Source organism: Sceloporus occidentalis, unplaced genomic scaffold (assembly GCF_023333645.1).
Source record: "Sceloporus occidentalis isolate IW3139 unplaced genomic scaffold, rSceOcc1.0.p SCAF_14, whole genome shotgun sequence".
NCBI lineage: Eukaryota > Metazoa > Chordata > Lepidosauria > Squamata > Phrynosomatidae > Sceloporus > Sceloporus occidentalis.
The window spans coordinates 17,634,867-17,656,706 of record NW_028316994.1 but is presented as its reverse complement, the minus strand read 5'-3'; the positions used below and the strand labels follow the sequence as shown (position 1 = coordinate 17,656,706).

The following is a 21,840-nucleotide window of genomic DNA, read 5'->3' as shown; positions in this document are numbered from 1 at the left end:
CAAAATCCATGCAGAGGGGATTTTGAATTTGAATTGACAACTGAATTTTTTTATTCTATGAGTTTAATCCTATTTCAATGTCTTTTTTTGGGGCATGTTTTTAATTGTATTGCTTTTTAGTTTGTGAGCTGCTTTGTGTGCCCTATTTGTGGGGGAAAGGGGATATAAACAAAGATGATGATATTATTATTATTGTTGTTGTTGTTGTTGTTGTTGTTTGTTGTTATTGTTATTATTATGTTAATAATAATAATCATCATCAAAATCAAAATAAAATAATAATAATATAATAATTATAAAACAAAATAATAATGATATAAAAGAATAAAGTAATTATAATATAATAATAATATAATATAAAATAATAATATAATAATAATAAACAAAATAATAATGATATAAAAGAAAAAGTTATAATATAATATAATAATAAAAATAATAATATAAAATAATAATAATATAATACAACAAAATAATGATATAAAAGAATAAAGTAATAATATAATATAAAATAATAATATTATAATAATAAAAAACAAAATAATAATGATATAAAATAATAAAGTTATAATATAATAATAATAAAATAATAATAATATAAAATAATAATAACAATATAATGAAACAAAATAATAATAATATAAAAGAATAAAGTAATAACATAATATAATATGATAATAATATAAAATAAAAGAATATAATAAATAATAATATAATAATAAAACAAAATAATGATATAAAAGAATAAAGTAATGATATAATATAATAATAATATAAAATAAAATAAAAATATGACAATAAAATATAATAATAATAATATAAAACAACAATAATTATAAATAATAATTGTAAGCCTCTCTGATAGCCTTAAGGGCTGAAGGGCGGGGTATAAATACCATAAACAAATAGATAAATACATAAATCATATAAAATAGGAACAGGCATTAATAACGAGGATGCTAATAGCAAGCTTTGCCAGTAGTCCCCTGCCCTGGCCCAAAATGGCGGCGGCGGCTTCTTATCGCGAGAGTCCGCGAGAGACGAGAGTTGGAGCCCGGGGATTCCCCGACACGTGGTTTTGCTTTTGCTGCTGGGAGGGACGTTTTGCCGCTGCTTTGGGGCTTCATTCTGCCGCAGAGAAGGAAGAGCGCTTCGCGGAGGCTGCCTTTCTCTTCGGGGCTGGTAGGGGGAAAAGGGGGCCGTGCATCTCAGGAGGGAATGAGTCAGGGAGGGCTGGTGGATGGTGTGGGTTTCTCTTCCTCCTCCGCTGCTGCTGCTGCTGCTGATGAGTCACCCTGGATTCCCCATTGATTAAAGAGAATCCAAGGCAAGGGGGGGGGGGGCAGGATCGAACGCTGGGGCGCCAAGGTTCGGAGGGTGGAACGTTGGGGGCCCCGGCATTCCATCCCTGGAACGTTGGAGCTCTTTTTTGCACCAAGAGGAAGGAGGAAGAAAGGCCCTGATCCTGGGCCTGGGGGAGACATAGTTCGCCTGCCCTTTGGTGTCCCTCCTTTTCCGACTTAGGGAGACCCTGTTGTTGTTGTGGCTGTTGCTGTTGCAAGATTGGTTCAGAGGGATTGTTTGTTTGTTTGTTTTGCCTCTGAGGCTGAGATAGTGTGACTTGTGCCCCAAGAGCTCCATGGCTGAGCCAGGATTCGAACCCAGGTCTCTATAGAGTCGTCGTCTTAACACACAAACAACCCTCCCTCAATTATTTGGTAACACTGCAGGACCAAATATATACGTACATACATATGTACACACACAGACACACACACAAATTATATATATATATATATATATATATATATGCAATTTAAACAATTAAATAAAAAACAAAACAGATTAAAATTAAAATGGAATGGACAAAAATATGTTAAGTGACAAAGGCCAAGATCTCAAAGTGACTTAAAGCAGCAGAAAATACTGAAGGAATAGATACAATATTCTACATACAATATTAAGCAGAGAAGGCGATAAGCCTCTGGAACTCTTGTCTCACCTTTCAGTCATAGAAGGAGAAAACCATTAAAAGGAAGGGCTCTCACTAAATCAGCAATTAATAACAAGTCATTTGTGTAATAACAAATTAATAGCAATTAATTAATACGCTGTTAAAATAACTCATAGTTTAGATCAGGCGAAGGAAGCAGAGATTTGTGGACTAGATGCAACTTGTTTATTGCACCTAAAATGTATAATAAGGAACCTTTCAATAAAAAATTAAAAACCACACAATTTAAGAGACAACGTTAAAATGGCAACAATATAAAAGCATTAAAATATGCTATTTTGTGTGATTGGTTACTGCATGCATTGTATTGTCCTATCTATCTATTGTTATTATTAAGTTTTATTTATAGAGCCTTGTCAATTTACATACAATCAGTTAAAAATAGAATAAAATAAGCCTGTGGCGTATATTCAATAAGAATAATTGTACATAATACACATTAATACTTATTCACAGTAAATAATAAAACATGGCAGGTCACAAATAAAAAATAAATATTATAAAAATATAATAAATATTATAAAATTATTATTATTATTATTATTATTATTATTTGTGCCCCCCCAAAAAAGGCAGCTTACAGTTTAAAAAGCACCTTACCATTAAGAACTTGCAAAAGTGACCATTAAAATAGAATTAAATTGCAGAGTCCAGCATTGAAGCTGATCATTTGTTTAAAAAACAGAATCCAACTTTAAAACAAAGATATAAAAACCACTTTAAAACCATCTTACATCTTTATTATTGTCAATATTATCATTTTCAGGTCACTAGCTTTGCTACACTTGGTTTTTGGTGGTGCATTTTTGGAATGGCTTTTCTGGGCTCTTTGCCTTATTTGGAACCTCTTTTTACTTAAAAAGCTCCAGGCAAGGAAGGGTTAACAGGGCCGTGGGAATGGGCCCTTGTTTATGGAGGGGACTCTGGATTTGGAAGAACCCCCTCCTTTTCACAATGGTACGCTCCGCCCGGCCATTGACTCCAATGGAGGAAGAGACCATTGCAGGGGAAGGAGAGGGGAGGCAGGGATAATGGCACAGTTTATGAGCTTTTGGCTGTTGTGGAAGCATCAGATACTTGGGGGGGAAATTAATACATACATATTTGAAGGTGTAGAGACAGGTTTGGGGCTTAGAAATTTGGCTGGATTCTCCAGTACATACCTGTGCCCCCTCCATTGCGGAATGGTATGGCCCACTGCCTCCCCTTTGCCCTGGGGCTGCAAAGCAAACGTTTTCACTACGTTTTTGAAGGAGGGAGGAGTGCAAAGGGATGCTTAGGCCTTTCCCTGTTGAATTGCTCCTGTCTGGAGCCTTGCTTCCGGCTCTGGGCCTGCAATGCATCCAGGAAGTCACATCTTGCATGCTTCCAAAATAACTTGGAAATAATATTTATATTTAAATGTTTTAAAAAATAATAGTACTGTAGTAAGTTTGCAATTGCAGGCACTTTTTTGGGTGACTGTGCAAGGCGACTGTGTATAATAAAATATGGTATGGCCTTACCTTGCACAGGTACCAAAAAAAAGGGCCTGGGAATTGCAGACTTCCTACAATATAATATCATATATTAATATAATACTATTAATTTGTTAATAGTTTAATATTCAGTATGTATAATAAAAATTGTGTGTCCTTACCTTGCAGAGTTAGCAAAAAAAAGAGAATTGCAGACTTTAATTTTCATTTATTTTCCCCCAGAACTGATAAACTGCTTAGATGTTTTTTAATTGCTATAGAGTTTGTTTTTAGAGGGAAATAAAAAAGTGTTGCAACCTCATCTTTAAATGTAGAGGTCACAATAAAGTAGCTGAGGATGTGAGAGTGATTTTTAAAGGTCTCGGGTCCGAATGTTTTGCAGTTGTGTGCAATAATAATAATAATAATAATAATAATAATAATATTTTTACCCGCCTCTCCTCATGGATCAGTGACAACAACAATTAGCAGATAAACAACATCAGTTAAAATAAAGAATAAGATATACTGTATTATTGTTATTATTATTATCTGTTTTCAGCTGCTTTTATTTGTTCAGTATAGCCTATGTCTTATCACAGCACAGACATAATAATAATAATAATAATAATAATAATAATGTTTATTTATATTTCCCACCTCCCCTAAGGATTGAGGTGGGATTACATCAATAAAATAATACAATAATACAAATACAGTTGATAAAACACTAATACTGAACTTAACCCATTCCTATTAGTTCTCTAAAAACAGTTCCTATGTGTGCGTTGTGCAAAAATACCAATACACCTTTTAGCAAATTGAAGGGGCAATGCTGTCTCCAAACACCATGCGCTGGAATAAACCACAAGAAAGAAGAAAGTTGACTGTTTCGGTTTCCTAACGTAAGCAAATGGGAAGTGCCAAAATTTAGCTTTCCGAATTTCTGTTTCGCTTTCCATCTTGTGGCTGTCTTCCTGTGCAATGATCATATTAGTATTAGTAAAAAAAAAATCTAATAAGATAGCATAAAAGAAGATTTTAAAAAGTCTGTTCATTCTCCTATCTAAATATCTTGAGATCCCAGGACAGTCAGCCCTTTATATCCATCGACTCTTTTCCCACGGATTCAACCATCCATGGCTTGAAAATATCCCAGAAAGGTCCAAAACACACTGCAGAAATAATCCAGTTTGAGAGCGCTTTAACTCTCCTGGCTCAATGCCAGGGAATTTTGGAAACCGTGGTTTTGTGCGACATTTAGTTCTCTCTATCTTTGATGCTACAATAAAATACAATTCCCAGGATTCCCGAGCATTGAGAGCCAAAGCGCTCTCAAACTGGGTTATTTCTGCAGTGTGTTTTGGCCCAAAGATATAAATTTGGAATACTAAACGCTTCAAAAAGATATAAATCCCAAGGACGCTTAAGACGTCTGAGCAAAGCAGAAGAGGATTGCATTACAACTTCTTTCAATCAAGAATCCATCCGGATCACTTTGAATTTGGAAACCAATCTTTAGATACCAAAATCCATGGGATGTTTAAGCGCAGTTATCTACGGCGGCATCACAAAATGGTGTCCCTTCTATAAAATGGCGCAAACCAAGGTTTGGTTTTTTGCAATATATCTCAATCTTGACAGGTTCAACATGAGACACTGTTTTGGCCACTGTAATGTCACACCGGCACACAAAATACACACTGCCACATTTCTGCACAATGCAAAACAGAGAAAGAAGCAAGATCCGAACATATGGGGTGGGGACTTAGTAGGAGTTGCAAAAGAAAGCTTTTTTGCGGCAGATGGGTCTGGTGACTCAGGTTGTGGTTTTCCTCCAAATGCTCCCCATTCGGGGCTTGAAGGAGGTACAGTCGGCCCTCTCTGTCCATGGATCCAAACATCCACAGCTTGAACATATATATATTTTTAAAGATATAAATTGCAAAAAGCAAGCCTTGATTTTGCTATTTTATAAAAGGGACAACATTTCACTATGCCATTGTATATAATGGGACTTGAGCATCCATGGATTTTGGAATCTACAGGGGGTCCTGGAACCAAACCCCAGCAGATACCAAGGGCTAATAATAATAATATTTGTAATTAATGGAACTTGAGCATCCTTGGATTTGGACATGGGGGGGGTCATGGAATAAAATCCCAGTGGATACCAAAGGCCCACAGTAATAATAGTACTGTAATAATAATAATAATACAGTCAGCCTTCCATATCCAGATATTTTTTATCCACAGATCAGCCACCCACAGCTTGAAAATATTCCAAAGATATATTTATGTATGTATGTATAAGTTCCAAAAGGCCAACCTTCATTTTGCCATCTTATATAATGGGCATCATGTTACTATGACCCTTGGTATCTGCTGGGGTCCAGTTCCAGGACCCCCCACGGATACGAGAATCTGTGGATGCTCAAGTCCCATTATATACAATGGGTTGTATTATTATTATTATTATTATTATTATTATTATTGCGCTGAGGATTGGTTCCAGGATCCCCTGTGGATGCCAAAATCCCATTATACACAATGGGGTATTATTATTAAGATTAATACTACTACTACAGTGGGCCCTTGGTATCCGCTGGGGTTTGGTTCCAGGACCCCCTGTGGATACCAAAATCTGTGAATGCTCCAGTTCTGTTAAATACAATGGGTGTCATGAAATGGTGCTCTTTATATAAAATAACAAAATCCAGGTTTGCTCTTTGGAATTTATATATATATTTGGAATATTTTCAAGCTGGGGATAGTTGCATCCATAGATTAAAAAAATCCACAGACATGAGAGGTGTCTATATAGTGGTGCAGTTGGCCCTCTTTAACCACAGATTTTGTATTCATGGATTCAGTCACCCGCGGCTTGAAAATATTAAAATATATATGTGTGTGTATAAATTCCAAATAGCAGACCTTGATTTTCCATTTTATACAAGGGCCACCATTTTGCTGTGCCATTGTATTTAATGGGACCTGAGCATCCATGGATTTTGGTATCCATGGGGGGTCCTGGAACCAAACCCAGCGGATAACAAAGACCCACTGGGGAAATGGCACAGCTACCTGGATCCGTCCTGTTTGCAAGTTTCCAACATGAATGTTTCACAAAGCAAATGCAATGTTTTCAAGGAATGGAGAGGTCCTTAACATTTCTGGTTTCCCATCTTCCTAGCTTTTTTAGATCCTGGCCATGGACCAAGAGGAAGACCTGGATCTTGATGCCACACTAAGCCCCCCGCTCAGCCAGAACACGTTCTGGTCTTGGTGGAACGGCATGGAGGTAACAGTTTCTGATGGCTTCTTACTGAGAAGGGGATGATGGGCGCGTAGGTGGGTGGGTGCGAAGGAAGACATAGGGATCTTGTGGTGGGCTGTGGGCCAAGGGGGATGAAATAACAAGTCACCCAAAAAACCCAACCAGCCACTGTTGGGTCCATCAGTCGCTAATTTCTTCCAGGGTGGGGTGGACATTTGTGTCACTTCACACTCTGCAGTATCCATTCTTTTTTTATGGGGACCGTAGGGCTGCATCCGCACTGCAGAAATAATCCTGTTTCACACCGCTTTGACTGCCGTGGCTCAATGCTGTGGAAACCTGGGATTTATAGTTTTGTGAGCTATTTAGCTTTCTCTCACAGAGAGTTCTAGCGCCACAACAGATTCCAAGATTCCATAGGATGGAGCCATGGCAGTTAAAGCGGTGTCAGACTGCCTTAATTCTGCAATGTGGCCACAGCCAAGGAGTAACTTTGTGGTGAAGTGTAACGTATGGGCTACATGTGGCCCCCAGGGCTGTTTTGTGGCAGCCAGATACCCCCACGCTGGGGGTCCAAAATGCTCAAAAATATAATTAAGCAGGGTGCAGCCCTGTCTGCACTGCAGAAATAACCCAGTTTGACACAGCTTTAACTGCCATGACTCTGTGTGTGGAATTTTGGGAACTGTGGCTTATTGTGGTACCAGTGCTCTCTAGCAGAGAAGACTAAAATGTCTCACCAAACTGCAAATCCCAGAATTCCATAGCAGTGCGGATGCAGCCTATTTCTGTTGTAGCTCCAATATTTTCAGATATTGGGATTTTGGGCCAGAGCGACTCAACTGGTATGTTGTAATTCTTTTGTGTTTCTACCCAGAATGAAAGCTCGATGTCTAGAGTTCTAGATATGGACCTGGCAGACCCCATGGGCCCCCTGGACTTCCAAGAGGCAGGGACCAGTCCCCGAACAGGAGGAGGAGGAGGCGGATATAACTGCCCTGTGCCGGTGTCAGCGGTCTCCGTCACTGCGTCTATTGTCCCTTCCACCGAAGATTACATTGGCGACCACGGTTTTGAGCTGGCTTTTGAGCAGTCAGGGACCGCCAAGTCCGTCACCTGCACCGTACGGCATTTTGGGGGGGGAGGCATGGAGGGGGAGGGACTTCCTCTCATTAAGGAATTACAGGAATGCTTGAACATTCCTCCCCCGCCGTGCAAGCGTTTTTTTGTCCCTTGCTGGGGAGCATTGTGCTTGGGAGGGGACTGTTGTGTTTGTAGAAATAATGCCATTCGACACCACTTTTAAGTGCTGTCATGCCATCCTATGGAATCCTGGGATTTTTAGTTTTGCAAGGTCTTCAGCATTCTCTGGCAAAGAGAGCTGGGGCCTCACAAAACTACAAATCCCAGGATTCTGTAGGATAGAGCCATGGCCATTAAAGTAGGGTTGAACTGTATCTACACTATAGAAATAATGTCGTTTGACACCACTTTCAGTGCTGTTGCACCATCCTGCCTTTCGCCTTCTCTGCCAAAGAGGCCTGGAGCCTCAACAAACTACAAATCCCAGTGTTCTGTAGGATGGAGCCATGGCACTTAAAGTGGTGTCAAACGGCATTATTTCTGCAGTGCAGATGTACATGCAGTCTCTTGTTTTATAAACTAGATTTAAGTGATATTTCTTACAAAGGGGATGCTATGCTTTTCTTTTTTAAAAAAAGTGGGGGGAAAACAGGGTTTGGACTATTCCACTTGATATTGCAGGCAAGGACTCACTAAACTTAAGCGCTGCTTTGGACAAAAATATACAATTTCAGTGGGTTTTCCAGATTTTGTTTTAACTTCTGTTGTAAGGCCTTGGCTCTCACATTGAGAGAAAAGACATACATTAATGAATTAAAGTTATATCAAAATGGAACCATATTTGGGGAGAAGGAGTCTCCAAGCCTGGCTAAACCCACCAAGCATGTTATGGTGTCCCTCCATAAAGAGGATTGATAATTTATTTATTTATTCAGGATCAATTATTTATTTATTCAGAAAGTGTTTGCTGTGAGTTGTAGTTCAACAACATCTCGAGGGCTACATGATTTCTAGGCCAGTTTAAGCAATTACGACTACCTGACGTCTCTAATTCCAGACATTGATGTGTGATAGGATCTCTACTATGTATGTGTCAAACTGTAATTGTTGGTGTTTTTATTTTAATTTGGCAAATAAGAAGGGGCTAATGTGGGGTCCAGACCCTTTCCTTATCAGAAAGGGATAGTAAATATGCCCTACTTTGGATGGATGTGGCACTGAGGATTGGTTAGTTATTTAATATCCTGCCCCTCTGGGTGCCAACACGACTTAGAAATTAAAGTGATTACAGGTTCAGTCTCCTTTATCCGAAATGTCTGGGACCAGAAGTGGTTTGGTTTTTGGAATACAGTGGTCCCTTCACATTCGCTAGGGTTAGGGGTGAGGTACCCCCGTGAATGTGGAAAAACCGCAAATAAAAGAACACTGTTCTTTTTACCTAATGGAACACTTCTTTAGGAAGTGCCAGGTCCTCCAATACAATTCTGTAGTCCAACATCTGCCAGGCATTGATCATGGAATCATGCTGGAGGACCTACAAATGCCCAGAGAAGTGTTTTCTTTAGGAACATCTAGGTTCCCGAGCACAACTTTATGGTTAATGTTTGGCAGAGTTGCACCAGAGATTCCTAGAGAGAACATATTAATCAAAACGGCAAATGTGGAGGGCCAACTGTATTTGCCTATACATGATGAGACGTCTTGTAGATGGGACCAAAGTCTAAACATGAAATTCATTTATGTTTCCTATAAAGCTTATACATCTAGACTAAAGGTCATTTCATACACAGTATTCACTCACAATACACAAACTTTTTAATAATTTTGTGTATGAAACAAAGTTTGTAAACATTGGAGCATCAGAAAGCAAAGGTGACATTGTTTTAGCCACTCAGTTGGACAATTTTGGACTTTTGGACTATTTTGGATTTACAGATAAGGGATACACAACCTGTACAGAGGATGTACCTTCTTAACTATCACCTGAAAGTTTAATTGATGGTGGGTGGGAGAAATAATGGGATCTGTAATGGAAGAGATTTCCAGGGAGTCACCACCTAGAAAGCCCTGCTGCGTATGGGTAGCCCTATGGATCACAGGTGTGTGTGTGTGTTAGCTATTTTGGATATGGTGGGTATTAAATAAATGGGAAGAAATGGACTGGCAACCGTACTTGATTTTTGGCTCTTGCCTTTTTAGTGGCTGGGCTAAAGCAGCCGTACCTGCGTTCCCGAAGTAGTTGAAAGGGACGTCACTCTTTTTCAGCGTTCGGAGAGCTTCAGATGGAGAGGTGTCTCTTCTTCCCTGCATGTCGGCTTATGCCGTGGCCTTCGTACCTTCCACAGTCTCCTCCTTAGAATTAGGCATGGATGAGGGAGCATCTCTTCATCAGGTGGAACATGCCCGATTCTCTCAAATGTTCAGCGCAAAAATTATGAAGAGAGGTTGAGGGAGCTGGACATGTTCAGCCTGGTGAAGAGAAGATGGAGAGGTGACATGGTGGCCCTCTTTGAACACCCAAAGGGCTGCCCCAGATAGGTTAGTTCTGTGCTGCCCCACAAGGTAGGACCACGTAGGTAAGTTACAGGAGGGTAGATTTTGATTGAACCTTAGAAGGAGCTTCGCAGTTCAGCAATTGGATAAGTTCTCTAGAGAGGGGATGGGATCTTTTTCTTTAATCCAGTTACCTGCTGGGGATGTTTTGCTGGAGATCCTGCATTGGGCAGGGGGTTCCAACTCCATGGGCTTGTCTACATGATTCAGATGCTCCTTATTCTATTCCAATCAACTGCAATCTGGCCACAGACAGTTTGGAAGGATCTGGACTTTTCAGGGGTGGACGAAATACTCCATAATTCCAGTGGAAACCAATTATTGGGTTTTACTCAAGTGTCCCCAAAAATGCACATTAGCAAATGTGCTTCCAGCTGTCTTCTTTGCATGGATTTGCATGTTGGCCCATTTTCAGCAAAGAGGGGGTGAATACATGCAGATTCACACCGGAGAATGAAGACAATTGAGTGTTGATGTGAATGTGTGAAAATCCTTGACAATTCGCATGATACACATGTAGACTTGCCCTATGGTTCCTTCCATCTACAAGTTGAGCCTTCCTTATCTGGAAAACTGAAAACCTCAATAATCTAGAAATTTTGCTGCAAGCTGCTTGCTTCCACTTTCAAGGAAAGAGGGTTAGTTACATGACCAGTGTCTGCTGAGTTTTTTCTTAAGGAGCCCTTGTTCGGCCACTGTCAGAAATTAGATGAAGGAAGGAAAGAGGGGGGTACTCCGGTTTCTGTTTTCCAAATCAAATTTCTGACAATGTTGAAGCAAGGGATACTTGAGAAAAAAAACTCCACAGACACTAGACCTGTGACTCAGCCCCCTTTCCCCCATCCCTCATTCACTAAGTACATTCCGACCCCTGTATCCACAGGGGATACGTACCCAGATTTAACATAGATAATAGGAAATGCTATATTACTGCTGCAAATTGACCATAGAGTTGCTCTGGAGGACTTCCAGATGCCTAGAGAGATCTCCCTGATGCGCATAAGTGAAACCGCATTTGCTGATTTCACAGATACAGGGGTCAGATTGTATATGCATATGCAAAATACGGGTATTCCAAAATCTAAAAAAATACAAAGCACTACTGGTTCCAAGCATTTTAGATAAGGGAGGCTCAACTTGTATTTGGCCTCCATAACTTGTAGTCTTTTATCTGTCTCCCCCCCCCCCATTCCTCCATTCCCAAGGGATGTAATGTTGAGGATTACCTGCCAGAATTTTGAAGTGTTTATTTATTTACAAGTTGTTGGCCAAAAAAAAAATTAAATAAATCTTCCCCCCCCCCAAGTTCTGGAGAGCTTTCCTTCAAATCCCTCTTTTGGAAATAACCTCTGCCAACTTACCCTAACCGCTGTCCATTAATGGCTGCCCCTTCTGTGCATCGCCCAGCCTTGCTTTGGCATTTGCGCATGCTGCCTGCTGCTTCAGTTGAATATGTATTTTGGCTCTCCCCAGACTTTGTCTCCCGATTTTCTCTTTCATTAAGTGCTCACAGATTCAAGGTTGCTGCTGGAGATAAAGAGGAGGGGATCTGGTTTGAAACTTAATACCCCCCTCCTTCCATCCATCCTGAAACATACGTCTTACTTCTTTGGAGAAACTTGGGACAAGTCTGAACATGCTGCAGTTGTCCCGTTGTTGTGAATTTTAGCCCCACTCCTGCGGCTGTGTTACCCGTCTTTGCTGCAGTTGGGAGTAGAGGGGTATAGGGGGTGCAGCCGGCCCTATTGGAGACCTCCTGCTTTCCCAGAATTAAATCTTTTGCTCTTGCAAAGATGGCGGAAAAGGTTAGTGCTGTCACCAGTGGGGCAGTGGCGGGGTTTTACGAAAGGCAGACAACATCTTCCAGTATGAGTTTGGAAAAGTGACCTTTGGACAAGCATTCCTAGAATTTCCCCAGTTAGAAGATTCTGGGTGTTGCAGTCTCCTGAGTCACTCTTCTGAGTTTGGTTTTAAATAGTTTTAAATAGAGAATTTCAGGTCTCTCTGAACGGCTTCTCCCTTCCAAGGAGAGGATGAAATGTTAAAGTGAAGGGCTGGCAGACAGAGTGCCCCCTTTGCATAGATAGGGGCACTGGCCGAGGGAGAGGGAGGTCCGTTATTGGGGTGGTAGTGTGTGCTAGAAATCCTTGTGGAGGGTCTGTGCCTTCTCTTAAGTTCCTGGGTTGACTAGCAAGAAGATAGGATCCAGGTTTGGGAAGGGAAGCATCATAGCTGCTGGATCTAATGGGGATTAGAATTTTAAAAATAAAAGTAGGCACGCCACATTCAAATTATTCAGGTGGCAGAGTATGGCTTCAGCTAAATTCAAGTTGGGACACATGGAATATGTCATTGGGAACGTTAACCCTCTCCTTTTTATTTCTTGCTCCTCTCCTGTCCCCAAATGTAGTACTCGCCGGAACTGAACAAGCTGTTCTGCCAGCTTGCTAAAACGTGTCCAGTCCATATCAAAGTGACCAGCTTCCCACCCCACGGCTCCATCATCCGTGCCATGGCTGTCTACAAGAAGTCCGAGCACGTGGCCGAGGTGGTGAAACGCTGCCCTCACCACGAGCGATCCCAAGAGTACAACGATGGTGAGTAAATTGATGGCAAGGGATGCATGGCTTTTGGAGGGCAGAGATAGGAAGGAATGGGAATTTTGAGAATGCTGTGGGTCAGATTCACTTTGGATAGCCATCTCAGCTTCTTGATTCACATCTTGGCCACAAGTGTCGCCAAACATGGTTTCAAGGTTTCTCTTGACATCTTGTTGAAACAGAAATGTAGAGCAAGGTATCATCTGCAAAATGTAACCAGCACCTCTTGGTTAATAATGCAGATATTGGTAACAATTGTATACTGATGATAATAATAATTATTAAAACCATTATCAAATGTATGTCCTGCTCTTCCTTATTAGAAGCTCAGGGCTTCTAACAAGCTGCATAAAACCATGCCATTGAAGCTATCAATGATAGATGTTTAAAGATGAGTTGGTTGTGGATTCCTGCATTGCAAGGAGTAGAATAGATGGCCCTTGGGGTCCCCCCATGCTTGTGATTTTAAGATCCTTCACTCTCTTTTGGTGTCCCTGTTACTAACCTCTCTACTTCTCCACCCCTCTATATACAAATGGGGATTTAAAATTAATCTTTAACCATGAAGGTGAAGAGGCTAATCTTGACCCAGTTACTATCTCTCATCTTATCGTACTCCACATGTTGGTTATAAAGATAAAACAGGGCCAGAAGCAAAAAGCAGGAACCGTAACAAGGCCCACAAGGCCCTAACATTAGATGACTCAGATAAGTGAGCCATGCAACATAATACCGGCTGAGTCTGCCTTATCTAAAATACTTGGGACCAGGATTTTGGATTTCAGAATATCTGTATTTGCATATATGTACATAAGGAGAGATCTTGGAGTTGGGACCCAAGTCTAAAGACAAAATGTATCTATGTTTCATATACACCTTATTACACCTGTACCCTGGAGATAATTTTATAGGTTTTTAATAATTTTGTGCATGAAACAGAGTTTACATACATTGAAGCCTCCGAAAGCAAAAGGTGTCACTATCCCAGCCACCCTTTTGGGTAGTTTTGGATTTTGGAGTACGTATACTAGTGATTACCTGCATCTTTTTGGGATCCAAGACAAACCTGAGAGAAGTGCTGTTGACTTGCTTTTTAACTACAGTCTCTCACACACATGTCCCCTTTCTCCCAGTGCATGATCCAAAGGTGGAGGTTTATGTACATAGTCAGAAAACAAAGGTGCCACTCTTTCAGCTACCCATGAAAATAAGTTTTGGGTTTTAATATTTTGGAATTCCCGATAAGGGAATTACTGGGGTTGCAGATTCTGTTTCAGATCTCAGCTTCCTCTGGGTTAATTGGTTTGGGAGTCATCGCTGCTGAGCAAGTGAACTTTCTGTACAGTCTCAGAGACTACACTTAGTAAAATCAAGCCATCCAAAGCCTCCCTCATTTGATCTAAAGCGTTTCTCCTCCTTTCCTCTGTCTCCCCATCCCACCCTGACCCTGGTTTGTGTCTCACGGCAGGCACTGCTCCCGCTGAGCACCTGATCCGGGTGGAAGCCAACCAGCAAGCCCACTACATCTCTGATCAGAACACCAGGCGCCACAGCGTCACTGTGCCTTACGAGAAACCACAGGTTATTGGGGTGGGATTGGGTGAGCGAGGAGAAAGAGAGCCCTTGGCCATGCCTCGTTGTCTTTCTGTGAGCAATGGGAGTTGCAGTCCAACACATCTGAAGGTTTTGGGGGAAGGCTGTCTTAAAGTTGCATGCCTTTCTATCCTCCCCAGTAAGAGAACACAAATACACTCCCCTGTCTCCCTGGTTGCATCAGCACTGAAGAAATAATGCAGCTTGACACTCCTTTTTTAACTGTGTGGGTGAGAGAGGTGTGCTGTTTTTAATGCTTCTGTTCTTTTTATTTTTATTGACATCGTTTTAACTCTGTTTTGTTTTTTTAGCTGTTACGTTTTAATACGAGTATTGTTTAATTCTTTCTTAATTTTTGTGATTAATGTTGTAGTGGCATCCTTTTAAATTATTATAAGCTGTCTTGAATCCCATTTTGGGAGAAGTGCAGAGATATACATCCCATAAATAAATAAGGTAAATAAACTGCCACAGCTCCATGCAGTGGGATGCTGGGATTTGTAGTTTTGTGAACTGTTTAGACTTCTCTGTGAGAAAGCTTTGGTGCCACAGCAAACTGAAAATGCCAGCATTCCATAGGATGGAGCTGTGACAGTTAAACTGGTGCCAAACTGCATTATTTCTGCAGTGTAGGCATAGCCCTTGTGAGATATTTTTTAAAAATGTCTCTTCTGCCCAGTTTTGCTCCTGACTGTTCCCTTTCTGCCTCTTGGTGGTTTCACCTTTCGGTCACCAGGTGGGCAAAAGATCAGAGAGTAACTGTGCCTCTCTCTCAACACTGCCTTACAGGTGGGGACTGACAACACCACCATCCTGTACAACTTCATGTGCAATAGTTCATGCATGGGAGGCATGAACCGGCGTGCCATCTTGACTATCATCACCTTGGAGACCCCTCAGTGAGTAGTTTTCCTTGTGCTCCTCTTCCCAGGTTTCTTGATATGGTATGCTTGGGTAGGACGTTGGTCAGAATCATACTGAAAGACATAGAAATACCTGCAGAAGTGTTCTCTCTAGGCATTCCTAGGTGCTCCAGCACAGTTTTGTGGTTTGTTTGGGGCAGAAGGTGGCCATTGTATCATGCTGGAGGACCTAGAAATGCCTAGTAAAGTATTCTTTCTAAGCTTTGCTAGCTCCTCCAGCGAAGTGTTCTCTCTAGGCATCCCTAGGCCCTCCAATTCAATTCTGTGGTTTGCTTGGGCTGGAAGTATGTGCAAACACAACTAACAGTTGGGTAGCATACAGCAAATTAACTTGAGATAACGCAGAAACACAAAGACAACGCAGGGCAGCATAAGCGACCCACAACTCTTAGCAGATAAGTGAAGCCACTGTAAATGAATCTGTATTAAATGGTCTTACTCTAGTGTGAAAGGACCTCAGGACGACCAGCAAGGTGCTGCAGAATCAGGCTCTCATCTGTTGCTTTCCAGGACTCCCAGTGGCAGAACAGAGACACAAATTTGCTCTGTAAGATTTGTTTCTTTTGGGTGTAAGAGTTGCTTTTGTAACATCTGGAAATGTTGCCTGGCTAGGACTATGGCAGACCAAGGTTCAGATCTGCACTCAGCCATAGAAAACCATTGGGTGATCTTGGGCAAGTCACAAGTCTCCCAGCCTTAGAAAAAATCTGAATAAATCTTTAGAGCCAATGTTGTGTAGTGGTCCGAGCGTTGTATTAAAACTTCAAGAGGCCAGAATTCACATCCCTGTTCAGTCCTGGAAATTGTAGGCAAGTCACACTCTTTCAGCTTAAGAAAATAGCAAAGGCAAACCACCTCTGAAAAATCTTGCCAAGAAACTCTGGGATAAGTGTCACCGTAAGTTTGAGTCAACTTGAAAGCACACAAGAATGGGCAAAGCTTTGAGTGAATTCAGCAACCCACTGCTAACTGCACACCATTGAGAATTAAGCTATTTTTCTTGGAATGACCTGTTTTGGGATCATGCAGCATCATTCCCCTTTTGGTTAGCTCTGTGTATTCCAATGCTTACGGATCCCCACTGCTTGAAGGTTTCTAGCTACCTCCCACCCATTAATGGCTATGCTTCTGTTCCCTCTCTGTCCCTCCATAGAGGTGAGCTGCTTGGACGCCGTTGCTTTGAGGTCCGGGTTTGCGCCTGCCCTGGACGGGACCGGAGGACAGAAGAGGAGAATGTCCGGAAAACTACTGCGCCACGTGGAAAATCCAAGAAGAGTAAATGGGGGAAGAGAGCTGATATTGGGCACCTGGGATGTTTCTGAGGTTGGGATGGAAGTGGATGTTCAGGTCGAAGGAAGAGACATTGGCTGCATCCACTCTGCAGAAATAATCTGGTTTGACATTACTTTAACTGCCGTGACTCAATGCTATGGAATTCAGGAAACAAACTACAACTTCCAGAATTTTATAGCATTGAGCCATGGCAGTGAAAGTGGTTGTGAAACCAGATTATTTCTGCAGTGTGGATGCAGCCGTTGTTGGGGCTGGATGTGACAAAGATTCTGACTTGGCTGTGATCCATGAAGAACCTTGGGGTTTTAGGGTTCACTTGTATAGGAAAAAGGGAGGTAGGTGGGCATATTAAAAGAGCTTCACACTCACAGCCTATGTCTTTGTGTCTCTTTTTCCCCAGCTGTCCCGCAGAAGAACTGTTCTGAAAACTCGAAGAAATCTTCTGGGGAAGTTGGCAACAACGATGCCAATAGCGGACCGTACACTCTCCAGGTGGGTCACCCGTGTCGGTTCTGTTGACGAAACACTTGGTGAATGTAATACTGTCAGCCCTCCATATCCATGGATTTTTTTATCCATGGATTCAAGCATCCAATGAATGAAAATATTCCAAAAAATATGAGGGTTCACAATTTTGCTTCAGATCGCAACTCAGAAAATCCCCCTTGTTTGCATGGTTCTGGAATTTGTAGTCCCTACAAATGAGTTTTCCTAAGCTCCCCATGGCCATATTAACTGGGGATTATGGAAGCTGTAGTGCAAAATAAGTAACACTCATATTATGGGCTAACCTAGTTAGCATTTGGCTACTAAACTTCCATCAGTCCATTATCCCAGAATATGTATCAAAGCAGTTGGCATATGCATGAACTTGTAAAAATAGTTCAGAGTGATACTTCCAAGTTTCTGTTCTCAAGAGAAATTGGGACTTGCTAGGATCTTCCTTCCCAAATCAGCAACTTGCCGTCATCTTTCCCACCTGTCTTTTGCTTCCTCTTCCCATCCAGATCCGCAAATGGAAACACTACCTGATCTTAAAGAAAATCCTGGAAGCCTTTGAATTTCAAGAAATGAAGCAGCCTGCAGAACCAGAACAGCAGGGGGAGCCAGAGAGCCGCACGTCCCGGAAAGAGTGAGTGAATAAACCCCGCCTTCTTGATGGGGAGGGGCTAAATGCAGAAGCTCCACCCACAACGTATTTATCGAGACCCCAGATAGTTTAGGAGGGGGGCAGTTTTGGCTGGAAAGGGTGAAGGCAACTATGGATGGCTGTTTGCCACTGTAGTCATTGCCAGCCAGATGGGAATGGTTTCTCTTAATGGTACCACTTTGTACGGAGGATTTATTGTGTTGCTGAGGATACGACTTGGCTTGTTCACTCGAGTTGCACATGACTCATAATAAAGGTATATCTCAGTTAACAAAGTAGATGCATTCCTAGGATCATAAGAGTGGAAGGGATCCCAAAGGCCATCCGACACGACCCTCTTTTGCCATGCAGGAATACACAGTCAAAGCATTCTTGACAGATGGCCATCCAGCCTCTGTTTAAAAATCTCCAAAGAAGGAGACTCCAGCCCATTGCCAGGCAACGTATTTAGCTGTTGGAACAGCTCTTACATCACAAAGCTCTCTCCAATGTTTTATTTTTATTTTATTTATATGCCGCTTTTCTCCTAAATTGGACCCACTGTGGCAGCTCACAAAAGAGGCTTAAAAACAACAACAAAACAGTACAGTTTTAAAACACAATCAAAACACCACAGATAAATCAAAAGTACATGTATTCCTGGGCCTTCAGTTATTGGGAAAAATGGTACCATAGGTAGAAATAACATGGAAAAAACAGGGGTATACATTCCTATATCACAAAAGAAGAGCAGTTGGACGTGCTTCAGCAAACTCTTTATCCAGAACTAAGCAATGTGCACATGTGAAATGAAACAGCCAAGTCAAGTGCATCATAAGTAGAAATAGATTTTGAACCTCCTGGAGACCACTTGAAGGAATCTTCCATCATGCATCCAAAAATTATCTTTCATCAGCCTCCACTTTTCTTACAATTTCCATTTTTTGCAATGATGTAGACTTGAGTCAGTTGGGCTCAGGTCATTTCATTGACTTAACTTGGACTCAACTCTGCCAGGAATGAAGCACTGACTTGGCTCGACTTGAGACTTGCATATTTTTAGTTACTGACTTGCTGGCCTTGGAGGAGGAGGATTCTTCTATGTATATACCCTACCACCACCTCTTTTACTGTTAATATTGGCTCCCAGACTTAAGACTTGATTTGAAGGACTTGAGTCTTGAAAGTATCTTGCAAGGACTTGAGTCATGGCTTGAAAGTATCTTGCAAAGACTTTGGCTTAAGACTTAAAGGTAGGGACTTGAGACTTGTATCCAAACCTATAGATGTATGCTTTTTAACAAGCTGGGCGTAACTTACTGAAGCATCCTTATCTACTCTCCCCTTTTGTCTCGGTTTTGCTGTTCACATGTGCTCAGTAATGGATTCTTGGAGTCAAATGCTGCTTACTTTGCCTGTTTTAGGGAGGCACACAAGGCTGCAGCTAGAATGGCTAGATCAGAATCCTTTTGGTGCAAAACACACTGCAGAAATAATCCAGTTTGAGACTGCATCAACTGCCCTGGGTCAGTGCTAGGGAATCCTGAAAATTGTAGTTCGTTGTGGCACCAGACCTTTCTGACAGAGAAGACAAAATGTCTCACAAAACTACAGTTCCCAGAATTCCATAGCATTGAGCCAAGGCAGTTAAAGCAGTCTCAAACTTGATTATTTCTGCAATGTGTTTTGGATCTTCCTTTCCTAGATTGAAGCATAATTGCATGGTTTACTGCAGACATGCTCCTGCAGCCAGACACAAAGGGTTCTGTTTCTCGGATGTTCCTTCACCAGCTTCCCAATGCAAAAAAGCATTCCATCTAGATGGAAGAGGGTTAGGCAGGGCTTTCAAAGCCTTTGTAAGAAGGTGCTTAGCTGTCAGAGGCTTTGTTACCTGATGCATAGCTGTAGTGTCTTGAACTACAATATCAAGTGGGTTGCGAATTTATTAATAAATAAGCAGATGGCTCTCAAATATTCCCCAGTAATAGCTGTTTCTCTCTTTTTCTCTCTAGCTTGCCAAAGGCTCAGAAACGCAGTGCTGCCCCGTGTTCGTTCTGCGCCAAGAGACTCAAGATGAAGGACGAGGCCCAGGATTCTGACTAGTGTTTCCCAGCCACCCATCCCTCCTCGGCCACTTGGGCCTTTTTCTTCCTTCCTGCTTTTTAAAACCTTTTTTTTTAAAAAAACCAAAAAAATTAGAGCAGGGGGTCCCCAAAATAATGGTTTAAGACAAATTGACTGCTGATCACAACTCATTTATGGTCTCCAGTATCGCTGGATTCTGAGGCTACATCTGCACTGCAGAATTAATTCACCCTTTTAACCGCCATGGCTCCATCCCATAGAATCCTGGGATCTGCGGTATATTCTGGCAGCAGAGTATCCTTCACAGAGGAGGCTAAATATCTCACCAAACTGCAATTCTCAGGATTCCATAGCAGTGAGCCACGGCAGTTAAAGAAGTGTCAGACTGCATTAATCCTGCAGTGTAGATGCAGCCTCCGTTGCTGGAAAGGATCAGGCTCATCCTCATATCCTGCTTGGAGCTTCACTGAACGGGATGCAGGGGGCATACGGAAATGGCGGACCACCATAGGGAGTTGGGAAGTTGGCCTAGAATAGACTTTTTGGTCTGATCCAACGTAGCTGCCCTTGATGTTTCCTTCTTCCTCTGCCAAAACAAAGGGAGGATTCAAACACGGTGCAGTTGGGCTATTTTCCTGCTGTGCAAATGGTTCGGGGTGGTGGGGTTGGACCTTTGCGGCCCCCAAGGCTTCCCTGGTAGCTGCTATTGGGTGGGGTGATGCTATCTTTCCTAAACTGCCCCCCATCTCATTAGGGAAGCTGTCAAATATATTTGGAGGAGGCCATCCTGGTATATTGGGGAAGGAATTGCAGGTAGGCTGGCTTGCTGTTTCCCCAAACCTCATTCTGTCCCTTTTGGATCAGGTCCAGCCCCTGATTTCCACCAGTCACCCATAAGACGGTTCCAGGAAGCTTTGCAAGCAGGATATGGAGGCAGTAGGATTTTCTGGTATACTGCCTTGGAACATGGAGGCTACATTATGCTTCATGGCACTGAATCACCTTGGTTGATCCCCAACTAGAATAGACACCATAAAACCAGTTAGTTCATGGTGACTCAGGACAATAGTACATGTCATGAATTTCAAGGGGTCTACTTGAGTGGGGACTAACTAACGGTAAGGTGCAAGGTGATGAAATAGTTGAGGGGTTCTTCCAGGGCTGGTCCCCAGGGAGAGCACTTCTTCCTCCATCGCCATTTTGACGTTTCCCTCCCTGCAGAAAAAATACATTTCTTTTTAAAAATACGTTTGTAGCGTTTCACAACAAACCTGTTGCGATAGGAATTGCTCCCCTCTCCTCTCGCAGCGAGAGTTGCTTTTAGTTTAGGTCAGCCTCCTCCCTTCTTTTTCACTGCCAGCTTAGTTGCTCACTTATTAAAATAAGCTTCCCTTCCCTTTTCCAACTTTTTTATGTTTTGTAGCAATCCTTTTTTTATACTGAATAAAGTTCGTTTCCTCTCCCCAGCATTTCTGGTAAGTTGTCTTTATTTCTAGGCATGGGTGAGAACTTTTAATGTGGGAGAATCATTGCTTGGGAAAATTACTTTGGGGCTCTGCAACTCCCAGTATCCTCAAGACTATGCTTACAGGAGGATTCTGGGCATTATAGTCCAGTTGATTTATTTTTGGTCATGCTCAGAATAGAGAACATTTTGGAATTCTGTTGAACAGACGGTTGAAATGTCGGACACATCCCGGAAAAGGATATCTTTGCCACCCTGGTCATGGCTCCATCCTGTGGCATCCTGGGATTTGTAGTTTGTTGTGGCCACAGAGCACTCTGACAGAGAAAGTGAAATATCTCACAAAAGTACAAATCCCAGGATTGCAT

General features: G+C 41.8%; 1 protein-coding gene across 2 annotated transcripts; it reads left to right on the top strand.

The window, feature by feature from the left end:
• The first annotated feature begins 1,078 nt into the window (after positions 1–1,078).
• TP53 (tumor protein p53) lies at positions 1,079–21,476 on the top strand. Of its 2 annotated transcripts, XM_089479842.1 has the most exons (10): positions 1,079–1,182; positions 6,665–6,772; positions 7,626–7,871; positions 12,795–12,981; positions 14,453–14,565; positions 15,367–15,476; positions 16,654–16,775; positions 17,194–17,285; positions 17,801–17,925; positions 19,935–21,476. In XM_089479842.1, exons 2-10 carry the CDS (start codon positions 6,683–6,685, stop codon positions 20,023–20,025), a joined length of 1,176 nt encoding a protein of 391 aa, XP_089335968.1. In that variant the 5' UTR covers positions 1,079–1,182; positions 6,665–6,682; the 3' UTR covers positions 20,026–21,476. The 2 variants fall into 2 exon arrangements, with proteins under 2 accessions (XP_089335968.1, XP_089335969.1); XM_089479843.1 differs by lacking the exons at positions 1,079–1,182; positions 6,665–6,772; positions 7,626–7,871 and adding an exon at positions 7,921–12,189.
• Positions 21,477–21,840: the final 364 nt, after the last annotated feature.